General features: G+C 45.7%; 1 protein-coding gene across 1 annotated transcript in view; it reads right to left on the bottom strand.

The window, feature by feature from the left end:
* SLC5A1 (solute carrier family 5 member 1) overlaps positions 1 to 18,945 on the bottom strand; it is a 29,567-nt gene extending 10,622 nt beyond the window's left edge. The window contains exons 1-5 of the mRNA XM_054645572.2: positions 18,821 to 18,945; positions 14,701 to 14,772; positions 7,375 to 7,479; positions 5,318 to 5,377; positions 4,863 to 4,967 (exon numbers count right to left, since the gene is read on the bottom strand). Coding sequence (XP_054501547.2) covers positions 4,863 to 4,967; positions 5,318 to 5,377; positions 7,375 to 7,479; positions 14,701 to 14,769 — 339 coding nt within the window. The 5' untranslated portion in view covers positions 14,770 to 14,772; positions 18,821 to 18,945. The remainder of the gene's footprint in view (positions 1 to 4,862; positions 4,968 to 5,317; positions 5,378 to 7,374; positions 7,480 to 14,700; positions 14,773 to 18,820) is intronic.
* Positions 18,946 to 25,798: the final 6,853 nt, after the last annotated feature.

Here is a 25,798-nt window from a genome sequence, read left to right as displayed (position 1 = left end):
GGCATCAATGGTATTTACACAAGTTTGCAATCAGAATAACCTGCCCCGGTGCACTTGTGATGCCTTACTGTAAATTCTGCTTTCATCAGAGGCTGCTCCTGAGCATGCAGCTCATGGGCTGCTCTGCATCCCCAGTGCCCATGGGGGGCTCTGCACAGGGAGTGCCATCCACAGCTGGCAGCAAGAACCCCTGGGGTCACCAGCTGGGGCAGACAGACAGACACAGCTGGGGCAGACAGACACACACACAGCTGGGGCAGACAGACACACACAGCTGGGGCAGACACACACACACACAGCTGGGGCAGACAGACACACACACACAGCTGGGGCAGACAGACAGACACACACAGCTGGGGCAGACATACACACACACAGCTGGGGCAGACAGACACACACACACAGCTGGGGCAGACAGACACACACAGCTGGGGCAGACAGACACACAGCTGGGGCAGACAGACAGACACACAGCTGGGGCAGACACACACACAGCTGGGGCAGACAGACACACACACAGCTGGGACAGACAGACACACACACCTGGGGCAGACAGACACACACACACAGCTGGGGCAGACAGACACACAGCTGGGGCAGACAGACACACACACAGCTGGGGCAGACAGACACACAGCTGGAGCAGACAGACACACACAGCTGGGGCAGACAGACACACACACACAGCTGGGGCAGACAGACACACACAGCTGGAGCAGACAGACACACACACAGCTGGGGCAGACAGACACACACACAGCTGGGGCAGACAGACACACACACAGCTGGGGCAGACAGACAGACACACACAGCTGGGGCAGACAGACACACACAGCTGGGGCAGACAGACACACACAGCTCTGCCCGAGCCCTGCGGGGGCTCCAGGGGCCGGCCCGGCCGGGGGTCACAGCCCAGCCCCGCTGCTGCCCCGGGCAGAGCAGAGCAGAGCAGGGCAGGGCACACACCCCGCAGGGAGGGAAGCAGCCTGGGAGATCCCAGAGTGTAAAACCATCTTCACTGCCGGGACACAAAGTGAGCCTGCAGGGCAGGAGCTCGCGCTGCTTCCGGCTGGAGGAGGAGGAAGGGGCTGGACCTGGGCAGCCCCACTGTGCTGGCAGCACACAGCTGCTCCTGCGAGCAGAGTGGGAGTCACAGCAGAGCTCCCACCCCCACAAGTGCCTCTGGAGCAGATTTCTTAGAGCCCTTCGTTTGGCACTGGGAACCAGGAGCTGTAGCTCTAACCCCGGTGGCTGTCAGACCGTATCCTTTGCCTCGTTTCTCTATGGCAATCTGTTTCCTATCTTTTCACACCACTAATTAGTCTATGTTCCAGACATTCCTTTTATTGTTCTTGGCTTTAGTTTAGCCTACATATCATTAAATATTGATGAGCCTAAACTGATTCCCACAAAGAAATGTATAGTTAATTATTGAGCATTCTGAGAAATGTATCAGCTTCTTCAAATTGCTGAGGTGTCTTCCAGCTTCACTGCTCCTCCCCAGTAAGATTATTGCCTTCCAATATTTCCCTGTTTCTCCATTCATACTTTTCTATAGACAATCTTCAGCTAATCTCTGATTAGAGTCACTCTTTCCTTTCCACTCCAAGTGCCAGCTGAGTTTATCCTGTGGGTGCCAGAGCAGGGGCACCTGCTCTCCCCCCTGCAATGTGCACTCCTAGGAGAAGGTAATTCTTCTCTTCCTCTTTCCCTGGAAAGTCTTTGCCCATAGATCTCCTACTGAAATGATGCACAATGAACAGAGAGAAAATGCTGTAACAGATTTAGAAATTCCAGTTTATGATTTCTGATCTCTTCAAAACCATTCAGACCTTAATTCCTTTTTGTCTTGTCATAACTTAGTCTATTACTGTCCATCAAGACTTTATTTTTACCAGGCCATTTCCTTTGGTATAATGACCAATATCATCAACACTGATGGCTAAAAAGCCTCTGCAAGCTGCTCTGGGCACTACTCACAATGTGCTGCACACTTAGGGAGCAGGAACAGGTGAGGTCCCTGAATGACAGAAATCCTTTGGGCTCAAAAATCACCTGTGTCCTGATCCCAAGGAGGCACTCCCTGCAGCATGTTCTTGTCTGTCAGGTGGCTGATTAGCCACAAAGCAAGGTAAGAAATCAACAAAACCCCCAGAAAATGTGCAGGGAAAGAGCAATGGCAAGGACATTGTAGAGGTGTGCAAAGGGAATCTGATCCTCACGGGGGGTGGCACTGTGCCAGAGAGCAGAGCAGGAGCCACACGACCTGATCTGTGATACTGCTCCCTAGAAAGCATTGTTACAATTCTCTTATCAAGTGCACTCCATAGTATTTCAACCCAGCAAGGAAGAAGCACATGAAATAACTACCCCAGAAGCAAGAGATGCCACTCTTCTACAAGGATCAGAGGCAGTGGGAATTGCTGGTGGGTGTGACCCACTCAGGGCAGGGCAGCAGCCCATCCTTCTCTAACAAACCTGAGAGCTCCAGAGATCACAAGGGAGTGTTTGCCAAGGCAGCTCTGCAGGGAGTAAAGCACAATGGCTCTGTCAGCACGTGGATGTGTTGGATTCCAACGTGTCTGTGGGGAGGGAGCTCTGCTTGTGCCTCTCCCCCCAGCACGGCTCCCTGCAGCCCACAGGGAACAGCCCTGCCCTCCCTCCCTGCTCTGCACAGCATGGCACACAAAACCTCCTGTGAGCTCCCCTGACAGCTCCTGAAACCTCCAGGGACTGCCTGCTCTGCCAGCCTGGGCCAGACAGAGCAAGGGAATCAGGGCTGGGCAGATCCTGCCCACCCAAAGGCAGCACCTGGGGCAGCAGTGCAGGGACCTGTCTGTACTGCAGGAATCCCACCTGGACAGGCAGACACTGCCAGAGCTGCTCAGGGCAGCTGAGGGAAACCAAAGAAATGCTTAGAGGAAATTGAGCACCATGATTGTCACCTGCACAGAGACCCAGCTCCATGGCCCTTCCCCACAAACACCTGGAATTAAGGGGGTGGTGGGAAGCTGGGGTGGGCCAATGGTGGAGTGGGGCTCAGGTAAGCCCTGCTGCTGCTCTATGGATCCCTACTATGGAGAGGGTGTTTGATCCTCATGGCTACACTGGGGCCCAGGTAAGCCCTGCTGCTGCTGCTCTGTGGATCCTGGGCTATGGAGAGGGTGTTTGATCCTCAGGACCACACTGGGGCTCAGGTAACCCCTGCTGCTGCTGCTCTATGGATCCTGGGCTATGGAGAGGGTGTTTGATCATCAGGACCACACTGGGGCTCAGGTAACCCTGCTGCTGCTCTGTGGATCCTTGGCTATGGAGAGGGTGTTTGATCATCAGGACCACACTGGGGCCCAGGTAAACCCTGCTGCTGCTCTATGGATCCCTACTATGGAGAGGGTGTTTGATCATCATGGCTACACTGGGGCTCAGGTAACCCCTGCTGCTGCTGCTGCTCTGTGGATCCTGGGCTATGGAGAGGGTGTTTGATCATCAGGAGCACACTGGGACCCAGGTAAACCCTGCTGCTGCTCTATGGATCCCTACTATGGAGAGGGTGTTTGATCATCATGGCTACACTGGGGCTCAGGTAACCCCTGCTGCTGCTGCTCTGTGGATCCTGGGCTATGGAGAGGGTGTTTGATCATCAGGACCACACTGGAAGCTTAAATGCAGAACATTTAAGTTTCCATAAATTCCAGTTTTTCCTGGAAACAGGACACTCCAACTGAAACAGTGAAAAATCCCATAATCAGAGCCTCAGGCGTGACACAGGCTGGAAATCAAAGCTGGATGGTAAATTCAGAACCTGTGTAACACCTTGATAGGCTCAGCACCAACATGTGGGGCTGAAAAGGGCTGTGAGCCTCTGACTGGAGGAGTTTCTCTGCTGCTGGAACGTGCAGAACTCTGTGTTGTACCCAGGAGTTCTGATTCTGACAGTTGAGCACAACTACAGCAAACTCTCTAATCCCTTTGAAATATCCAGAAATCCAGCTCTGAGGCCAGTTCGTGCTACCAACCTGTTTAATTTATAACCTCTCTAAGGATCAGTTATAATGTGAGAATGAGAGCAAAAGGCCAATCTTTTAGCTTAAATTGCACTATTATCACTCAGCTCCCATTCAGAGGGCAAAGACTAATCTGCCATGACAACTTCTGCAAAACAACAGACTGAAGTATGCCTGAACTGTGGACTTCCCTAGAAGCTTGGGACTTTCAAGACAAGCTCCCTTTACTACTCCACAGAAACACATCCATTTGCTTAATAACCATTAACTTCATAGTACCTTAAAGTTTACACCAATCACTTGCCCATTAAAAGAATCTCCTCTTCCCTCCTTTCACCTCAGCTGTTACAATTTCCCTCATTTCCACTTCCCCACTCTTCCATTTTCTAATTTTTGTTATTCTTTTTTTGTCCCTTGCTCTTTTCCCTCATCTATATTACTGATGGCATGTCCACCAGAGGATACTAAAACAGATAAATATGAATCTAGGGACAAAAATTCCTGCCCTGGGTTTCACAGACCCCTAAGATAACAGACCATAATACAATGCAAATTTCCCTCCACACTGATGTTTTCTAGAAGAGAGCAAATGTAAAAGTAAACCCTAAAACTTTTAAAAAGAGGACAAAGCACAACAAGCAGCAAGAGACACTGCCAGGAAGCAAAAACCTTGGATTGCAGCACAAAGTGTCACTGGACAGAACAAAGAAAACACAAAATCACATTTTTACAGTTGTTCATTCAGCCAAGAGCTCCAAACCTGAAATGGTTGAGCAGCTGTGAGAGCAATGCTGTAAAAGGGCATTTCTTTTCTTTAGATCAGTGTAGAATGGAAGAAATTGAAGAAGTTTGACTTACTGAGATCTTTGTGAAGACATAAATGATGAGGGACAGCACTGACAGGTACACCTGGATCCGTTTCCCACCAAAACGCTTCCTCAGGTACTCTGGCATTGTCACCACCTGGGGAGGCAGGGAAGCTTTCAGATAATGGGGAACAGCCACAAATCAAATCAGAGGAAGACTTTTGGTACTCAGATACTCTGAGAGTGGAGCTCAAAATGAGGAGACTGTAATTGCAGTTTGAAGGAAGAGCAGCTCCAGGAATCAAAGGAGAACAAGGAGAGAGCACCAAGTACTTCTCAGCTCAGGTCTCAGAACACAGAATCCTCATTTTTCAAGTACACAAAAATAACAAAGTGCTGCTCTGGCACACTGGGATCTCGTGCCATTCATAATGAGTTTGCTGCACTCCAGCCCTGAGCTGCAGAAATGAGCAGCAAAGACAAAGGTAATGTAGTGGTTTGACTTACCCCAGCCTTGATGTAGATGGGTACAAAGATCCATCCTAGAATCACCACAAATATCAGAGCCTGCAGCCAAGACAAGATCAACTGAATTAGCTCTAGACACTGCTCCCAAAACCATTTATCAGAGCCAACAGCAGCTGGAGACCAGGGAAATCCCAAAAACCTGGGCCCTGCAGGGGTCTGGGGGGAGGAGGTTCTGCTCTGTCCTTTGATTTACAGCTGAAAATTTGGGGATGGAATCTTGGCTAAACACTTCATCAGGTATAATGCAGCCTGGGTTTCCTGCTAGCTGTCCCAAAGAAGCCCACATGATTATGTGTTTTCTACAAGACCAGCTGATTTCTCCATCTACAGGATTGCCCTCTGGCATTGAATCCCAACTCCAGCAGTGGCACCAGACTATCCCAGCTCTCTTCAGAGCAAGCCCAGCATGGCTGAATGCTTTCCAACAATTTCAGACTGTACAGGATGCACCACAGGCAATTTGTAAAATATTTGGTATTGCTATATTACAATTTAATAATATATTTTGTGTATCCATGTGTATTCTGTGAACTACTGATCTTACTTCTAGCAGTGCCACAGTTTGCTGACTTAAATGGCTGGAATGCTGTCCAATATCAAGTTGTACATACTTAAATCAACAAACACAAAACAAATTCCTGCCCTCAGAGCTGCACTCTGTATGTATTTTGTCCACAGGGCTTAGAGGGCTTTTACACTGTATCTTTTAAGTTCTGCCCTTAGGTCAGAACTGTAAGATGGACAAGATACTTGGTCAGCTTCTGCTGTCATTCTGATACAAAATAGAAATAATTTGAATGGAACAGGGATACACAAGGATGACAACAGTCAAATTTAGTATTATTTTCATTACTTCTGTTATGTGTGTTAGCTGTGCCACTGTAAGTCATGAACTCTGCAGTTGTGTCTGCTCAAACACCCCCAGAGCTCATTGCTGCTTCCCAAGCAAGCCCTGCTGTTCCCTGTGTGCTGATACTGGTCCAGCAGGAGCCTCTCAGGAGATTAATGTTAGTGATGGTTGAAGAAGGATCTGGACCCTAGAGATTTGTGTCCTGATTTGATTTGCTTTGTTCTGCTGGAAAAAGAAGGAGAATCAGGTCTGCCATAGGCCTGATAAAATCAAAGAGGGAGCTGACAGATAACTGCACATCTCGGTTCATTTTAAGCTTTGTCCTTCAACAGTTTCATCATACCAGCACTTGAACATTTGCAAGAACCATTTACCTGCTAAGGAACAAAGCCAAATCCCGCAGGCTGGGAGGATTCTTTCGCTGCCCAGAAGTAAACACGAGGGAAGTATCGACCTGTGGAGGCTCATTGGGCCCTTTGTGTCATGGCTAATTCCCTCCCCGAGGGTGAATGAGGCACAACAAGGACATTGTCAGCCGCACCCTCACGGCTGACAGCACAAGGAAATGGGCGCAGGGCTTCAGGGAGTCTCCGTTCACACCGACCCTGCCACTCCGGGAAGCTCATTTGTCTGTCACTGATACATACAGTGATGCATGACAGCTCTACCCTGCACTGCAGCCATAAGCAAAACACGAGCATAATTACAGGAGGGAGAAGGTAAAGAGGAAAAGATTTCTGGAATGCAGATGCTTGTGGAGGATGTTCAAAATTCCTTACAGCCTGTGAAGAAATCAAAGCCTCTTCAATAATTTCTACATAACAAAATGCTGCAAAAATGACCATGGATTGCCTGATAAATTCTTCCCAGCATCCTGCAGTCTGAAAATGTTGTTCACTAATACTTTAAAAGTACTAAAAATATATGCATAGAAGAGACCAACTTATTAACCAACTTATTTGGTTCAAATACTCTTTAAAAAGCCTCGACTGAAAAGTGTCACCTTTTCCAGTGGCTTAGAAAGGTTAAGTACTAGATTACATTGGCTCTTACTGGTCTGTGCAGAAAACAAGCATTGCCAAGTACAAACTTTGACCATCCTAAATGACTAGGCAATGCTGGTTTGATTAAGCTCTGCAGATAATCCAGATGTCACAAGTATTTCCCTGACATATATGCCACTTACATTCCACTCATATCCTCCAATGGCAATTCCTCCAGCTGCTGCTGTTCCTGCTATTCCCACAAAGTGCCCACTGCCAATGTTGCTGGCAAACAGAGAAGCACCAATCTGCAAAGAGAAAAAACAAAAGTTGGCTCTTATGTTCAAGGGAACTGCTAAAACTCCCCTTCATGTGGCACATTGAACTGTCTGTGCTGCTGGGGCTGATGACAAGGACTCACAATCAATTCCTTGATGGATTTCAGGGCTCCCACTGAAACCAGAGCCCCCAGGATCACATCCACAGCACTGAGGGAGAATAGGATGGTGAATCAAATATCTTCCAGCTGAGTCAAAAAATACATTCCACCAATATAGAATTTTAAATGTTTGCAAAACTTGCCAAACTGGCATTGGGGTGATATCCAGGCAGTCAGGGGAGAAGACTGTGATCTTCCTTGTTCAAGGAGGAAATGAGCAGGGCACCCCCACCTGTCAGAGCTGTTCCATATTGCACAGCCTGTGCATCCAAATGTGCCCCTGCTGAGAGCTGGGCTTGGCTCACTTTTAGCAAAAGGAATTTGATTACTGAGTTAAATTCTGAAAGCTGCAGAGCAGGAATGTCTGCTGAGAAAGTGGAAGGTAGGAGCAATAGTAAATCAAGGAGTTATATTTAAGAAGTGCTGGATCTTTAGGACCCCCAAATATTGCACTGATCATACAAACAGAACAGTGGGGAGAACATGGGAATTGATGAACAGGGAGAGATTAAAAAATGAAAGGTTCCTGTTGGTTTGCAGACAGGCAGGAGCCATTCACAAAGATCTAATTCTTAATCAAGTATCTTAGACAATAGAAAAGATGAAAAGGAATGAGCTTCATTTCCTCCAAATGAACACATCAAAGGCAGCAGAAATACCCAGTGATGATTTACTGGATCAGGCACTGAAGGATGCAGGGTGAGAAGTCAGGCATAAAAATGAGGTTGGATTGGATTGAGTATTGTGGGCAGAGGACAAGGAAGCTGGAAGAGTTCTGAGATGAAAAAATGAAGTGAACATTTTTCTATTCTTCTCTATTTTTTCTTACATCCTCTGAAAGCTAAAACAACAATAAACAGGGCTAAAAAGAAAACCACATAGAAAGCAGGCAAGGGAATTTCTGCTGACCTTCTCCAATACTCTCATTTGAATCATGGAATATCCTGAGCTGGAAGGGACCCACAAGGATCATTGCTGCTGTCATTTGAATAGCAGCAAATACTCAATCAACGTGTCTGGGAGCACAGGGACAATCCCCTGAGTTTTGGGAGGATGAAGGATTTCATCCTAAAATCCACCCCTGCAGAGCAGATTCATTCTACAGAGCTATGGCATAGCCAGAAATAGCAACCACACTCTTCAACCCACAACCCTGATCTCTGATAACAAATAGATTATCCTGCCCTATTTTAATTTGCAACACACAAATAAAATTCAGAGGGTTCCACTCTTTCTTTTCCAGGCTTTTCTCTTCCATCAGTTTGATCTCCTGATTTCTTCAAGTCTTTTTCTGCAGACAAACTGTTCTTTTGCTGGGACAGGAAATTTATGATTCTAAGTTCACTCAGTTCTGGATTTGGGGTTTTTACACATTTCTAAAAGCCAGTTGTGCCCTACAGAACTGTAACCAGTGGATCATATGTCATTTCTACAGGACTGATAAGTTTTGTAACAAACATTGGCAAACAAAAGACCTCTGTTTCTTCTAACCTCTTGGTGAGAGCAACAGTTTTCCAGAAATGATAGTGAAGAAAAAATTATCACTTTTACTAAGCATTAGCACTGTTGCCCAACACTTGCCTTGGAGATAAATGATTAAACTTAAATCTAGGTTACTAGAAATGCAATCACCAGAAAATATTAACCACATTAATCTCTGATTTTATTTAATGTGTTCCCTCTCCTGGTTCAAAAGCTTAAAGGCAGATCCAAGTAACAAAAGCAGCTGAAGAGGAACTTTGAGAACTGACAGGCAGAAGCTTTGGCTCAGTGCCTGGAGCCCCAGGACACACTGCAGGCAATGCTGCTGATGCTGTGCTCTCAGATTTATCTAAAATAATATTGTACTGAAAGGAAAATACAAAACCAAACCAAACCAATGCAAAACTACCAACACATTCAGGACCAGTGCAAGGACAAAACAATGTGAATGCAGATCCCACATTCACATCCTTATTTTTCTTTCTCTGAATTAGGAACATCCAGTGCAGCAGAACTTGAAGATCAACATAAACTAATAATGGATGCAATTTTAAAAATAAGTTTCAGTTATGTCATACACCTGGGAAGGGAGAACAGGGCTTCATAGGCAGGAAAATGCAATTACCCTTAAATCTGCAGCATGGGCACAGCAAGAAGAGTGCTGACCAAGTACCCTCACACCCCACTGGCTGCTGATGCCAGAGGGGACAGAGAAATTTCCCATCTGCCATATTTTAAGGATGAGGAAAGAAGGCAGATGGGCTCTGGGCCTGAGCTGCCTTGCTGGAGAACTCACTGCTGTGGGATTTCTGTACTGGGAAGGCTGATTCATGGAATTCTTGATTTGCCATTGGTAGATGCTGCTGAACATCTTAGAAACTCTGGGCTGAAACTGGGAATGGCAGAGGGAAACAATCTTCTGGCAGTGTTACCTGTGCTCAGAGAATGTGTGAGTGAATTGGCTTTAAGGACAGAGCTAGCAGGAAAGGTGAAGAACAGAGATGGTTGAAAGGGACAAAAGCTGCTAAGAGGGAAAGAGGATAAAAAACCTGGACTAACCTGAGGCAAATGTGGAACATTAACTCTTTTAATAAATTTTAAGAGGTCAGGCCCTAACAAGAGCACTCTGTTCAGCAGAAGTACCACCACCCTGAAGCAGATGATGATCACTGTGTTTTTTCCTGTTATTCATTAACTCTTTCACCTTGCTCTCCTCATGAAGTGGAGGATGCAGTGACGTCCTGGCCCTGCCATTCCCAGCTGGGTGGGTGCAGAATGCACAGCCTGGGCTCCTCTCCCTGCCAGGACCTCCCCTGCCCATCCCTGGAGGCATCAGCTCAGTTCCAAACCCTTCCACTGATCCTTAGACACAGGGGATCCTCTCACCCCACAGGCCCCTGAGCCATCCCTGAGGTCTCTCTCTTCTCAAATCCCTCTTCCCTGACACATTTCTCATTCCTGCTCCTTGAGGCCGTTCATGCTTTTCTTTAACCAACAGCTCTACCCTGCACCATGTGACTTCACTCTGATGCTGAGGCATTACCTTTCCTGCCTGAGCTTTTGGGATCACCCTCAGTCCCTTTGGAAAAATCAGTACAAAGCAAAATTACTGCCACACTTCCAAGGCTCTGAGACCCAAAGAAGGAAATGTGGGGTTTATTCTTCTTTCCCAATTAATCTGAAAATTCTACTAATTGCATTATTACCCAATTAAACCACATCTTTACAATTCCCAGTGCACTAAGGGAGGGATGGATGGACAATAATCATCAAAATGTCTGTGCTCCAACAAACCTGGGACAGCTCAGGCTCAGGAGGATCTGACACCTCCCCACTTTGTGCTCTGAGACAGAAACACCTCCCAGCCAGCTGGAAAGTCTCACAGATTCTGTAGAAATCCATTTCACTCAACTTCTACTTTTCTATCAGAGCTTTGCTTTGATTACTTCATTATTCTTTTTACCCTGAAAACTATTGATTTAACACTATTTTTTTTTTTTTGCATGGAACTTGACAAGGTAATTTTTCATTCTACTTTACCTAAGAAAAGCAAATGCAAATCTTATTCACAGCAGAATTGTTGTTCCTGGTTCCTGCTTCCTTATAGCAGTGTCAGATTCAGCAAGTGGGCAAAATCCTGAGACTATGTAAAACTTACTTGGCTGCAAAGATCAGAGAAATCATGGCAGTGGTCAGTTCTGATGGCCACAAAGATTAGCTGAGCACAGCTGAAGCAAGAATCTGTTGGGCTTTTTCCCCTAATTCTTATCTGTCTCACAAAGATCTAAATGTACATGAGCAGAAACAAGCTGAGTTACATTTCTCTTTGGAGTGCCCTTGGCCCTGCACCACTGTTCAGTAAATGTCTCTAGCAGAGCTGGCTCCACATCCCAGCAGATGCTCTTTGCCCTATTCTTGCCTCAGGATCTGAGGTGTAGAAGGTAACCCATAATTTTGTGCAGACAGATCTGTCTGCAAAACTCCAGAACCTGAAGAAGAAAATTCAAAAGCAGGAAAGCTTCAAAAGTTGGAGATTTTTAAAATGGTGCATGAAGAGCTGTTAATCCTGTGAGAGTGGCTGCTACCCAAGCTGACTGTTGTGCAGGAACAGAGACTTCATGTCCTACAGTGGCAGGAAGCATTTGGCTGAACCCAACTCCTTCACCTGCCAAAGGAAGCTGAAGCTGGCAAGGCCCCTTTGCTACAGAGCTGTCACTTGCCTTGAGCTTCTCTGGGTCTTTTTGGAAAAGCAGAGCTGATTCTGAGGGTTCAAGGAGCCATGAGTCTTTCCTGAAGATATTTCCCCAAAGCCCAAGAGACCATAACCATTTCCTTGAAGATTCTTCAGTCAGTCTCCATAAAAAGACAGTGGAAAGGGCACAGCAGTTCGTAAGCATTGCTTATGTTATGACTAACCAACAGCAGGTTTCAGGTTGGGGTAATCTGGGAGAATGCTCTTATACACCTTTATCCCTAATTAACCAGGGAACTGCTGAGATGGCTCAGCCACTGCCTAGGACAGTGACTCCAGTGAAGTGAACTCTCACCTCCGCCAGAAAATTATCTCTGGGCTTGGTTCTGCAAAATGCTGAGCAGCTTTCCTGGATTCTGCTGGAGCAGAGCAATCAGAGCCCAAGCAGGACAGACTTGGCCCAGGATGTGTCGTGGTCCTACTTTATACATTGAGAAATCAAATCACAATCACAGTTAGCCAGTGACCACAAACATTCAAAGTCCATACTGAAGGCAGGAATAATCTCTAGGCCTTCATTACCAGGGTCTCCTCTAGTCTCCCAAAGCACAGATATTGTATGGTTCAAGTGAAGAGAATCCCTTCCCAGTTTGTCAGTAAGAGATCCTAGCACACTGCTGAGGAGCCTCCTTCCCTCTAGGGTCAGAAATGCCACTTGTGGGTGCCCTGCAGAGCAGGGAATACAGACAACAACTGAAAAATACAATTAGCTTAGGGGAATTAAGTTTATACCAAGTTTGTGGAAGGATTTTTTTCTTCATTTTGTTCTGTTCCAGAAAGCAATTACATGACAAGGGTCATTATTCTGAAATGGCAGGGGAGAAATCTGACAAACAAGAGCCCTCTTGCAAAACAAGTGCCCCCACCCTTTCTGTGGAAATGCACTGAGGCCATCCAGAACCATTCCAGGGTAGCCCTGACTTGGCTCAAAAGAGGAGTCAAAGCACAAAGTAAAACATCACACTCAGCTTCAGCAGCTGCAGAGCTGAGATCACATCTCTGACTAAACTTTCTATACTTTCATTGGTTTCCTCCTCATTTCAGCCCAGTTTGCTCTGGGTGACTGACATCCCATCTCCCTGCTAAGTTGTGAGAATTGGTGTTTTGGAAGCTCTTTTTATCCAAGGCAAACTTTCCAGGATGGTGCTGCTGACATAGTATTTAGTTTGTGGTTTTGGAGTGCTTGTTCTTTGTTTATTTTGAGTGATAGGAGGAAGAATAGCAAGAAGGGCTCATTTTTATGGCATGGGAAGCCCCTCCTGGCATTCCAGAGGGAAGGACTGAAGAGGAGGTCTGGGAGTGCACTGAGGATGAGCACTCTGTCCACACTGAGCTCCCAGAGTCTGGGAAGGAGGGAGGGGATCCTGGCAGGGGCTGTGGCTGGTCCCTGCTGGGTTCCCACTGCAGGAGGGGAGCTTGCAGGCTCTGTGGGTTTGTGTGGGCAGAGGAGCAGTGTCAGATCCTCTCCCCCAGGTCTCAGGGGATCATGAGGAGTTCTCAGGGCCACTGGAGCAGGACAGAACGTTCCTATGGTGAGTTTGGCTGTCCTGCTGCCTCCATCTCCATTTCCATCTGCACAAAAGGATTTCATATCCCCTGCCAGGCAGACACAATTGCACAAGGTTCAAACCAGCCCCCTGACTAAAGTGACAGTTGAGTAGAGTAATCTGTTAGGTTTCCTTCTCTTCCCCCAGAATAATGGTTTTTATCTTAAAATAACTTGGAAACTTTCTCTTTCCTCAGTCTTCCAAAGGAACCTGAATTTTCTTAGATCTACTACATCAGATGAAGAAACCTTTTACTGCCATTGGCCTTGAATCCTTCATGTCCTTACAGAGGCTGTCCCAATGCCTTCTAAAGGCAGAGGGCAGCTCCCTGAAGCACAGCATTGAAAGGTGTGTGGGTATTTCTGCAGCCTACTTCAAAAAAATTCCTAAATCTTTAGGGAATCAATATTTACTCTCAGTCTTCTGGTCCTGTAACTGAATCAATGTGTGTGGAGTCTTGACTCCCAAACCTTAATGAAGTGCAGAAACAGCTTCTGAGACTGAATGCAAGATCAGAAGTGTTGAGGAATTCCATTCAAACAAATGGAATCATGTAAAACACGACTCCATGTCCTGTATTCCAGTAATACAGAAAATGCAGGTTTGTCTAAGTTGTCTGCTTTTCATAGTAAAGAGACTGTATGATCAGGAAGGAATAGATAATTGTTTCTAACATCATTTCTGCCAAATGGCCTGATGGGATGGATGGCTAAAAACACTTTGTAGCTTTGACTTCTGCTCTCTGCCTTGGAAGATAATGGAGATCCACAGAAGATAATCGAGGTAAGCCACAGCTAAATACATTTAAAATATATTTTACCAATAACATACCAGAACATTTCCAGGATTTTTCTCCTTGTACAGACCAGAACTTGTTACCAAAAGTAGAAACAATAGAGCAATAAAGGGGAAAATTTCAGTAAATTAATTCCTGTCTGTGATAACCTTAAACTGAGCCAGCTTCTTTGAGTGCAATGAAAAGAACAGAGTCCAAATGTTGAAAAGTTTGAAAGTGGGATGAAAGGCAAAGCACTGGATTTGTCTGTCCTGCCATTACCAATGTACTGACAGTCAAACAAGTTGATCACATAACCAAGCCAGCTCAGACAACTTCCCCCAGCACTTTTCCCTGCCCATCCCGTGGCTTTCTCTGTGCAGTCTGCCCTGTGACACCACTGGCTGGAGAAAGAGCTGGGTTTGCAGCCACACAACAAAGCCACCAGAGCCTCAGCAGTGTCCCAGAGCTCTGGATGTGCAAGGACAGGGGAGGGCAGATGCACAGGCTGTGGTTTACACACTCAGCACTCACCGGCCACCACACCATGCTCCGTCCAGCCAGGAAGAAGCCTCCCACTGTGCCCCGGTTGGTGGAGTACATGGCCTGGAAAAGGCAAAAAGGAAGATTTAGTCATACCTCAAGTGTGCTAGGCAAGCTATACACAGGCTGAGAACAATGCCTGAATGAAGGGATGACAAAACACACGGGCAGGGTAAAGTGAAAAAAACAAAGCTGCTAAAAAGAACAACCTTATGATGAAGAAAATACAATGGAATACAATACAATAATACAATGGAACAATTATTCTTTTATCTAGGTCTGCATTAGACACTCAAGTTTCATTCCTTCACCTTTCATTATAGTGTGAAACACTAAATAAAATTACATTTAACCAAGAAAAAATATTACTCAAGTAAAAGCTCACATGGATTTTTTGTTGGGGTGAAAAGCCTTTGCTTTCAGGCATCAAAAGGTGCAAGTTTATTATTATACAGAAATTATGCTTTTTTACTCAGTACCATCCTGCCCCTACAGGTGTCTGTTTCCTTGTTGTGATATCAGCATTGTGCCTGATTCCCTCTGAAGCTCCAAAAGAAGAAGCCAGATAAAATTTCCTTTCTACAAACTCATGTTGTCTTTGTCAAGGGATGGGCTTTAGAGGGAAGTTCCTCCAATTTTTATTAATGACCTTGAGCCATTATTTACTGGATTTCCATTGTCATCTCTGATGGACTTTGAACAGGTAAATAAAGAAAGAAGACCTGGGAAAATTATCCATATATTTTCTTCTGATGTAGAAGAAAGGAAGTAAATATGATGGATTTACATTTAGCTACACACAGCAACTGGGTAAGTATTTGTCCAGTAACAACGTCCTCATGGCTGGAAAGAAAAGTTTCCAGGAATTAACTCAGCACACAATGGCCCGAGAAGCCAGAGATCAGCCCTTTATTGTCAGAGATCTTTAACATGAAGTTCACTACAGCAACAGCCAGACTCTCATGGTAAGACCCAGCTCCCTCCTGCCAGACAACAAGGTGTTCTGGTGGACTGGGGCTTCAGATTTTTAGCTGTATTTTTGGCCTCTGCTCCTGTGCTGAAGAGGCAAAGAAAAGTTTGTGTCCACTTTGCACAACCATAAATTGTTGGTGCCCCTCAAAATATTGCCAGATTGTTAGAAAGAGATGTTGGTTCTGCAGCTGACTTTTGTGCACTGTGAATGTTGCTGGGATGCTCCTGGAAAGCAGAGGATCCCTGAAGGGCAACCCCTCCTCCCTGCTTGTCACTGGTCAGGTGTTCAGGTGAGCAGGAGGGCTTGCCCCAGGGAAACCCGAATTCAGTGCCTTCCCCTGGAGCTCAGTGCATCGGTTCATTCTCTCAAACGCTTCAGCTCTCAGGTCCCAGGGCTGCTTTTCTGCCCTGGCTCGCGGGGCTTTGCTTCCCGGGGCTCCGGGCTCCCCTCGCAGCGCTGCCGGCCGGGCTGGAGGCACCGAGCACAGGAGCTGCCAGCCCTGCCCGGGGCTGCTCCTGCTCCTGCTCCCAGCTCCGTGCCCTGACACAGTCCGGGGCTGCTCCTGCTCCTGCTCCTGCTCCGTGCCCTGACACAGCCCCGGGGCTGCTCCCGCTCCGTGCCCTGACACAGCCCCGGGGCTGCTCCTGCTCCTGCTCCCAGCTCCGTACCCTGACACAGCCCGGGGCTGCTCCTGCTCCGTGCCCTGACACAGCCCGGGGCTGCTCCTGCTCCGTGCCCTGACACAGTCCGGGGCTGCTCCTGCTCCTGCTCCGTGCCCTGACACAGCCCCGGGGCTGCTCCTGCTCCTGCTCCCAGCTCCGTGCCCTGACACAGCCCCGGGGCTGCTCCTGCTCCCGGCTCCATGCCCTGACACAGCCCGGGGCTGCTCCTGCTCCCGCTCCGTGCCCTGACACAGCCCCGGGGCTGCTCCTGCTCCTGCTCCCAGCTCCGTACCCTGACACAGCCCCGGGGCTCTGCACCCTGGAGCCCACACACAGCCCCGCCAACGCTGCCCTCAAACCGCACCCGCTGCCTCGGCCGAGGCGCCTCTGCCGTCCCCACCCTGTTCCCGTCCCGGTCCCCGTCCCTGTCCCTGTCCCTGTCCCCGTCCCTGTCCCCATCCCAGCGCTGCGGTGCTGCCACACCGCCACTCCACCCCGGCGCACCCGGCGTCCCCTCCCGTCCCTGCCCAGCCCTGCAGCTCCCCCCCTCCATGCTGTTTCCCAGGGCATCCCCTCGTGGCCAAACGCCCCCTCTCAGTGCAGCCGTGTCTGAGGGACCCTGGCCGATCTTTACCGATCGCATCTCTTGGCTCCATCCCACACAAACCCCATCACTGCACCTTCCCCATGGTTCCATCCATCCACCCAAAGGGATGCCACCCTGGGTCACCATCCCCTCTGATGTAGATAAGTGCCCACATTTTGCCCACCATGCACTTGTAAATTATTTCAATTAAGCATCAAAATCTTTATCTAATTACACATTCTCACTTACTAAGCTATTTTGCTAAGACTCTATAATCTACCTGCTCATTAAGAAAAACAAAATAAAATCCCAACATACCCATAGTCCCACTGCCAGAACTACCAAAAAGTAGAGAACAATAACGGAGATGTCTGCAGCATTGTTGATCCTTACGAGGGATTCCATCCTGGCTGCTTCTCTGCCTTTCTTCTTCTTTCTCTCCTTATGTGCTTCTTGCAGAGTTCCAGTTAATGATAAACTGCTGTCATCACCTACGTCTTAATATATAACTTCAGATTCACTTGTCTCCAATGGGACACAAGTGGAAGCTGCTGCTTTTCCTTGGACAACTTTTTCCCAAAGAGTGCTCCTCTGTCACAGGTGCTGCAGATTTCCCAGTTCAGTGTCCCTGCAAAGGTGCTCGGGGTTTTAACATCCACGAGCAGGTGTCTGAGAAGGAATGACACAGAAAGGAGTGGCTTGGCTGCAATAAACCTGCATATTTACCTCACTGTGGGTGAATACTTTTTTTTTTTTTTAAGTGGTTGTACCTGTAAATCTAGTCATGGAAGATGTAGTTCTTTTAGTTGGTGATGATGGTAAGCAATTATCTGTGAGGAGTGACCTGGCACCTGGGGAAAACCCAGGGGTCCAGGATCTGGGACAACCTCTGTGTCATCTCAGCTCAGCAGCATTAGTCAATGGAGAAACACTCCTGTGTTTCTGGGGAGGGGAAAACTTCAATCTGCTTCCATCTCTCACATGGATACAGGTAAAGATGCATGTGAACACAAGGCCTGGAGCCAGGAGCTTACTGGGCTGAATTTCAGGCTGTTTAGACCATGGTGCTGGCTCTCTCTATTCCAGCTAATCAGTTTCACATTTGAGTAAGTTCAAAGTTCATCAGAGCTTGGGTCTGCTCTCCCTTTATTTGCTCCTCTGACTTCAGAATTAAGCTAAGCAAAGCAAGTGGTCACAAAGATGTGGAACACACAGGTTACAGACTGATCCTCACAGCTCTGAGGAAGGCAGCTTCCCCAAATGATGCCCATGATCCTCTGTTTGAGCTAGAAGGGGTCAGAGAAATCCAGGGTATTTAGAACAATACATCCGGGTGCCAGACACATTTCTGGGCTCTGAGGATGTCTGAGAGTCCCTTTCCCTGCTTGATGCTAGGGAATCATTATTCATTTACAGCCTTTTGGGTGTAAAATGTGACCTTGAAGCGACACTGAGCAGAACAAGCAGTCAAGGACGTGGGAAGCACAGCAGGTCTGCCTGATCTTGCAGGTGTTATTTCCTCGGAGATGAAATCAAGGGCTAGCACTCTGCTCATTGGCAACGATTTTCTCCTGGGTAAACTGCCCTGTGGTAATTGTGGCTAATAAAAAGCAGCAAAGAACCTATAATACAATGAGATTACTTGAAAGAGTGAAATTTGAAAATCTATTGTTTGAGCGGCTATATCTTATAAAACAGTGCTACCTTTGATAGTTTAGGCATCTCTCCCAAACACATTCTTCAGTTTGTCCTACATGACTGTGAAATGTTAGCTTTAAATCCAACAGAGAAAAAATTAACCCTGGAAGCTGCTGAGCATCCAAAATTCCCATTAGTTCTGACCTTCCCTGCTGTGTATTTCAGTGGAAAATAAAAGACTTATTTACTAACCTTAATTCTCAGGACACAGTTTGCCTAAGATAGGCTGCAGATGGCACTTCTTACAGAGATTGACGCATTTTCCTCCAGGTCCTTGCACCTAACAAAAAGTTTGGTTTTCATGAATTCCATCTCTGTGTCAGCCTACAGAGGCAAGCAAAAGAAAACATTGGTCAGGGACTGATCTACCCTCCTGTGCCTTGTGTTCTCACCCCAGCCTCTGCAGAGGAGAGCCCAGAGGCTGAGCAATGCTGCAGCCTCTGTCCACAGCTCCTGGTGTGGCCACTCCAACAAAATTCCAAGGTTTGAAACACTGATGGAGAATCAGCATATAAAAAATAGTAACCACACAATTCCTATCTTTATGTACAGTGGAAACAAACTTCATTGGTTTTTTATTTCAGTAGGCCACAAACAGAAACTAAGCAGAAACCAACATCATCCACAAGACTGTCGGAAGGGGAGGGAGCCTTGTCAAGGCTCTGAATATCTCATCTCCACATCCTCATATCTGCAGCCCAAAGAGAAACCTGGAAGCTTTGCAGGCTGTTGGTGCACCCAATGATTCACTGCTTGAATTCAGTGCATACAAAAGGTATGCACTGAAAGGTCAGGCAGGTTTTCAGACTGGAATAGGTTAAATCTTTCTTTGTGTCAAAGCTTTCAAAGATAAGCAGGAGTGACTCTCCTGATGTAATGAGGGAACACCACGTCAGAACACAACAGTCATTTCTTTTCCTCACTCTCAGTGAGCAAGGTGCTTCTGTGGGTCTCTCATCATCCTGAAGGGTCTCTTCAAGCAGTTTTAGGGTTCCAGTACTAGACAAACTGACAAATCATTTGATATACTGAGGGTATTTCTCTAGCTTTGCCTGTGAGCCAGGGCAATTTATTGAAGTAAGAGAGATTTTAACAGGAGTGAGAAAACCAAATCATTCAAGTAAGATAAGACAGTGCCTCTGATCCCTGTCTATAATGAATGCTCCCCTCTGCATAGAGCCTGGTGACTCAAGCTTATCATGCATTTGTCTGTTGAGACCTGATAGACACAACAGAGAATGGAGGAGAGGGCAATCAGCTACAGACCAGCAAGGAACTGCTTCAAACTCCCACCCCAGGCTGCTGATGGAGAGCAAATGGGATAAATGTGATGGGTCTGCATTCCCAGCTGAGCAGCCAGGGCTGTCAGGGCAGCTCAGGAGCTGTGTAGAAGCTGCAATGGCTGTGCTGGCCTCAGAAAACGGAACTGTAGCACAGAAAATGTGAGAATTACTGGCACTTAGCCAAGCCTCTTACAAACTTTTGTGTTAAAGTCTTCCTCCTGAGGATGACAAATGATAAAGCAATGGTAGAACAAATAAACTACAAACAAACTGAAAGATGCATCAGCATGCAAAGCACCTCCCACAGAGGAACTCCTCTGATCTTTTCCCTGGCATTCCTCCACATCTCTTGATAAAGCAAGTAGATTTCTTGGGGATGCTCTTCAGAAATGCTAACTTATACAGTATCCTTTGTACAATGAAGGACAAGCACAGACAAAAATTTGTCATTATTTTATTTGCAGAAAGCCATATACTATGTGAGTAAATTCTCTACCCTCCTTTGATGGTTTCCTAGTCATGCAGTATGAACTTGGAAAAGAGTTCATATTTGCAAGTGGACAGAATATAAATTCAAAGGCTCTCAGCACAGCTTTCCTAATATGAGGGTGGCAGTTAGAGAATTGTTTCACACTTTTTTGAGGTCAAAAATCCTTCTTCTCTTTCTGCAATCTTCATTAAGTGAACAAAACCTGGTTCTAATTAGAAGAATTAGTCACAGAAGGATGACAAAAATGTGGGAAACTGAAATGTGCAATCAGTTGAAGAGGAATTACTAAAAGGAAAATAGATCTGAAGTCCAGTGGGTATGACGTAGATAGAAAAAAAAAATCAGCAGGAAAACAGGAGTTTTCCTAAAAGGTTATCAGAAAGAAAGCAAGGTCATTCTATTCTTATTCACTGAGAGGATCAGGCTAAGAAACATGAACAGACCCACGTGTTTATCAAGAGACAAAAGAGATAACAAAAATGAACACTTGCAAGACTAATTTTCTGATTGGTATCTCTACAGAGGAGAAATATCAGAGGACATAAGAATAGGTCTATATGCAGACAGACCAACAGAAATGAAGCCAGGAAATGCATTCACTTCTTCAGCAACTGGTTAAATTATCTCTGGGTGATCACTAAGTACACTCAGCCCTGCCTTGCCAATCTCATGAAAACAACAATCTTAGGGCTGTATTCTTCCTACAAAACAGGCCAAGACAGCAAATAATTAATTTATTTTTTTTGTTTATTAGTGTGAATAATTCTTATATTTAAGGAGGTTAATAGGGGAGGACTAATGGCAAGAGATGGGTTTGAAATTTCCACTGGGACTAATAAAGTTGAATAACAGATTAGAAATTACTCCCCAAAGCCAATGCAGGCAGTCTCCAGATTTAGCCACCTGATGGCAGGGCAGATTAATCCCCACAAGCAGCTTCTCAATTGAGTAGCATTCTCATTAAAACAGAAGTATTATTATAATTATTATTATTATCTCATAAATAATAGACTAAATAACACAGGACATTATGGCTTATCCTCATTATCTAATCCACTGTATTTTGTACATATTAGAGTCTTGCTAACCCTTTTTGGGATTTCCCCTTTCCCTTCAAACAATGTGTCCAGAAAAACATTTTTCAGAGATGGATACATGCTGAGCTGCCACTTCTACTATTGCTAAACCTAACTAACAGAATTATGCAAAGGAGCTGCATAATTATCATCCCAGCTCTCACAAGTATTTTTAACACTCATGTTCCAGAAACACTTTAGGTAAAACAACATCTCAACTGCACAAAATACAGGAGAGAAATGAACAGGAGCTGAGCTGCTGATGCCCCTTCCACTGAAATAATTCTCCATTTTCCAGGAGACTCAATGAAAGCTTTACTTGCCCTACTTGATTTGCTCAAACCCAGTGTAATTACTCTTGAACAGCAGACAGCCTCAGCCTTTGTGGGTATGTTTTGATTACCCTACAGCAATAAACAGCCACAAATATATTATTATTTATTGTATCTGACAGTTTAATTTGATTAAAGGAATCTAAGTGAAGGGGGAAAAAGATCATAATCTACCAATGTCATAGCCTAATATTAATGTCCAATTTGCTGCACAGTGTCCCAGGGGCTCTTCAGTCAAAAGTGTTTGTGAAGTGTTTGGTTGAGAAATCAAATGGGGACAAAATCTTAACAATATTCTACAAAATATATATGAAGCTTCTTGAAAATGAGAGAGAGCAGAAAACATTTTTGGAGAGAACCTGGAGAAATATTCTTTAAGGAATCTCTGGTCAGGATAAAAGTGAAAACTTTGCCTGCAAACAAATCCCTACTAGAGGGAAGGAAAAGCTAACAAATCAACAAAAAAACCTCAAACAAGCAACATATTATACACAGATTACTGTTGGAGAAAGAAAGAAGAGAAATGGCAAAACTGAAGAGTGTGAAAAATATACTGACATCTGAGAACAAAAAATATCAATAAATTACAAGGTACATTCCTGCAGAGGTACCTCCCCCAAAATAAGTGTGATGCAGTCTTTGGATAGACTTTAGAGGTCATTTTGTAGAAAGAAGAACATTTCTGAGAGGATTCCTAGTTCATGGACTCAGATATCAATAGTTTTGCCCATGAGATCCATGTTGTTTCAGCCCGTGTGTGCATTTAGGCGAGGATTTCTGCAGGTGTGTCAGAGCAGCAGGAACGAGGAGCGGTGACCATGGCGGGGTGGGGCAGTTTCCGGGATTCTCACTGAGGCACGAGCTGCTCCCTTACATTTTTAGCTGAGTGTTTACCGGCAGCAGAACATCAAAAACTCCTCCTTGTTCTTTACGGGTGCAGGAGATCTATTTCCTCACGTTGTGTGTGATGTAAGGAGACAGACAAACCGATCATTAAATATAATCGACTCTGCACAGGAGGAAACTCTCCCAAAGGTCCGCAGCTCCCGCTGAGGCACAGCGGAGGCCGCAGCCGTGGCACGGCCGGGCCCCGCCGAGGCTTTGCCGATGCTGTGAAGCTCACGTCCCAAACGCCGCTAATTGCAGCGGTGCTCAGAGCAGGGCCAGCAGCGAGGCCCATCAGCATTCCCAGAGTCAGAGAGAGCCACCTGCCCCTTTGTTCAGGAGCACAGCGCTGATTATGCCTAAGGAGGGGAATATTTAGGGATATCCTGGCTTCAAAAGCCGTATCTGTGCTGTTATCTGTGAGCTGCAGAAAGCCCGGCTGACTGGATGAGCCGGTATTGCCCAAACCCCCGCCGAGCCCGGGGAATACCGGGGGAGACGGGGGGACCCTGTCACAGACACACTTTCTGAAAAATCCTTTTGCCAGGAATTTTTCTCCTGAGAAGCTGAGAGGCCTCAGAAATGAAATGTAAACAATAATTATCTGCTGCTGTGCAATGCAACAGGTGCATCTGGGATTGGTCTCATGTGGTTGTTTTTAATTAATGGCCAATCACAGGCAGCTGGCTCAGACTCTCTGGTCAGTCACAAGATTTTATTGTCATTCCATTCCTTTCTATTCCTTTCAGGCCTTCTGATGAAATCCTTTCTTCTATTCTTTTAGTATAGCTTTAGTATATCATTTTCTTTTAATATAATGTATATCACAAAATAATAAATCAGCTTTCTGAAATATGGAGTCAAGACTCTCATCTCGTCCTGGGGAAAAAAAAGTGATTTAGAGTGGCTATTATTTTACTACTTGTTAATGATTCCTTCAGAGTCAGAAGCACTGGCAGTAAGAGAAAGGAGACTCAATTTTCCATGTAAGACTTTTCATCATGATCAGGTGCTTCAGTGAATCCACCACAGTGAACACCACCACAGGACCCAGTTATGGGTGTTCTCCAACAGAAGAAATGTTCTTCAGGGAGAAAACCTCCTGGAGCAGTTCTGTGCATTCCTGCCATTCCAGGATTACCATAAAGCAACTAAAAATTCAGCATTGTATGGTTTTTTTCTTTCTCTTCAGTGGTGCCAGGCTCTTGCTCCAAGATTTGATACAAAATTATCATTTGTACCCAAACCAGTCATTACAGCAATATTTTTCATCCATCCAATCCATGGTACAATCTATAGCTACAGCCTAGAACAACATTTACTGTCATACACCAAATTATTCAGCTCAACAGTGTTAAATGGAAACAATGACACATCCTATATAGGATAATTATACCAATATGAAAGGAACAGAGAGAAATCCTTGGAATGCTTTTCCTATTTCCCTTGCTCCCCACCCCCTCCAAAAAAACCCTCATAAAAGTCATCTTGGTTTTATGGGGACTCCACATCTGCAGTTTACTTCTTTAAAGCCAGAGAAGGATACTATTAACAATTAGGAGTGGGAAATCAATAAGAGCCTACTAAAGAACAGTTCTAGCAGTAGAACATAACAACTTCACCTATTTTTCAAATGATGCTGCTGAAAGGAAAAGCTCCTGTGTGCTCGGATAGCTCTGACAGCCTGGGCAGCTGCCAGGAAGCTCAGGGCCCAGCAGGATCTGAGATGGATCCTCAGAACAGGTCACAGAACAATCATAGCCACATCCAGCTTGTTCAGCAGCTCCACCTGTTCTGTTTCTTGTCCCTACAGCAACAATTCCTGTGCTTTTCTCCCCACAGCACATGAAATGCACCTGTGGATCCATCAGAAACAGGGATCACCACAGCACATGAAATGCACCTGTGGATCTATCAGAAACAGGGATCACCACAGCACATGAAATGCACCTGTGGATCTATCAGAAACAGGGATCACCACAGTACATGAAATGCACCTGTGGATCTATCAGAAACAGGGATCACCACAGCACATGAAATGCACCTGTGATCTATCAGAAACAGGGATCATGGGCTAAAGCTTTTGGCAGCCTGGCCCTCAGCACAGGCTGGCAGTGTGAGCAGGGTGGCTCTGCCAGGAAGATTAGAGCTGATGACAGGTTCCCTGTGCCTGCTTGCAGAGGGAGGCCTTGGAAAAGCCTGCACTTTCACAACCCTGCAGGGGTGGAAGCAGGTGATTCACATGCAGTTACACTGTGTGGAACACTGTGTTTAAGAAGGGTGTGTAAAATTTGGAACACATTTTTCAGCATCAGTTAAGAAGTTTCACATCATCAGGACATTGCTTATTGAAAACTGTGTTGAGGATGTAAAACCGACCTGTGCAGATCAGGGGCAGGACTGAAATCACCCCAGGCAAGAATGCAGCTTCCAACAGCACCCAGACAGATCACGTGCAGAGGGAATACATCCCACTGGAATACAAGCTCACAATCTGCTCTGAGAGATCTGTCCTAGAAGAGCAAAAACCTCTTCTAACTCCTTAAATTTCAGTGGTCCTCCCTTTAACTCATGCAAAAGAAGAGTAAATGTTTAGGGAACATCATGCAAAGATCACAGATAGAATGGGAGATGCACATTCCAGAACACTCTGGGTGTAGCCCAGAGGGACAGTTAAGAGTTTGAGCTTCCATTTGTGCTTGCAGATAAAATTTTATTTCAATACTTTAGAGAGAAAGCAAATCACACATTAATTTTTAAAAAGATAATTTGATGACAATACCAGTGAGGCCCTTTCAGTTGTCAGAGGAATAGCACATGTGCTTGCTGAAAAACTTTTCATATTTCTAACTTTTAGGAATTTTTCCATGTCCTGAAGCACAATTTTACTATATTTCCACTATATTGCCACTTTCAAAATTCTGAGAGATTTCCTATCTATCAGTAATAGGAGTTTCTATAAAAAAGCTGAGTATCCAAATTAGGAAACACATAAAAAGCTACTTTTCCATGTTCATACATTAGAAATTACCTCACTTGACTGCAATAGTATTTAAATTGTACTTTCTCCAAGGAGATCACAAGGGGTAGAGAATACTAATCAT

Source organism: Agelaius phoeniceus, chromosome 18 (assembly GCF_051311805.1).
Source record: "Agelaius phoeniceus isolate bAgePho1 chromosome 18, bAgePho1.hap1, whole genome shotgun sequence".
Lineage (NCBI taxonomy): Eukaryota > Metazoa > Chordata > Aves > Passeriformes > Icteridae > Agelaius > Agelaius phoeniceus.
The sequence above is the reverse complement of the archived record's forward strand: the minus strand, read 5'-3'. Positions and strand labels throughout refer to the sequence as shown.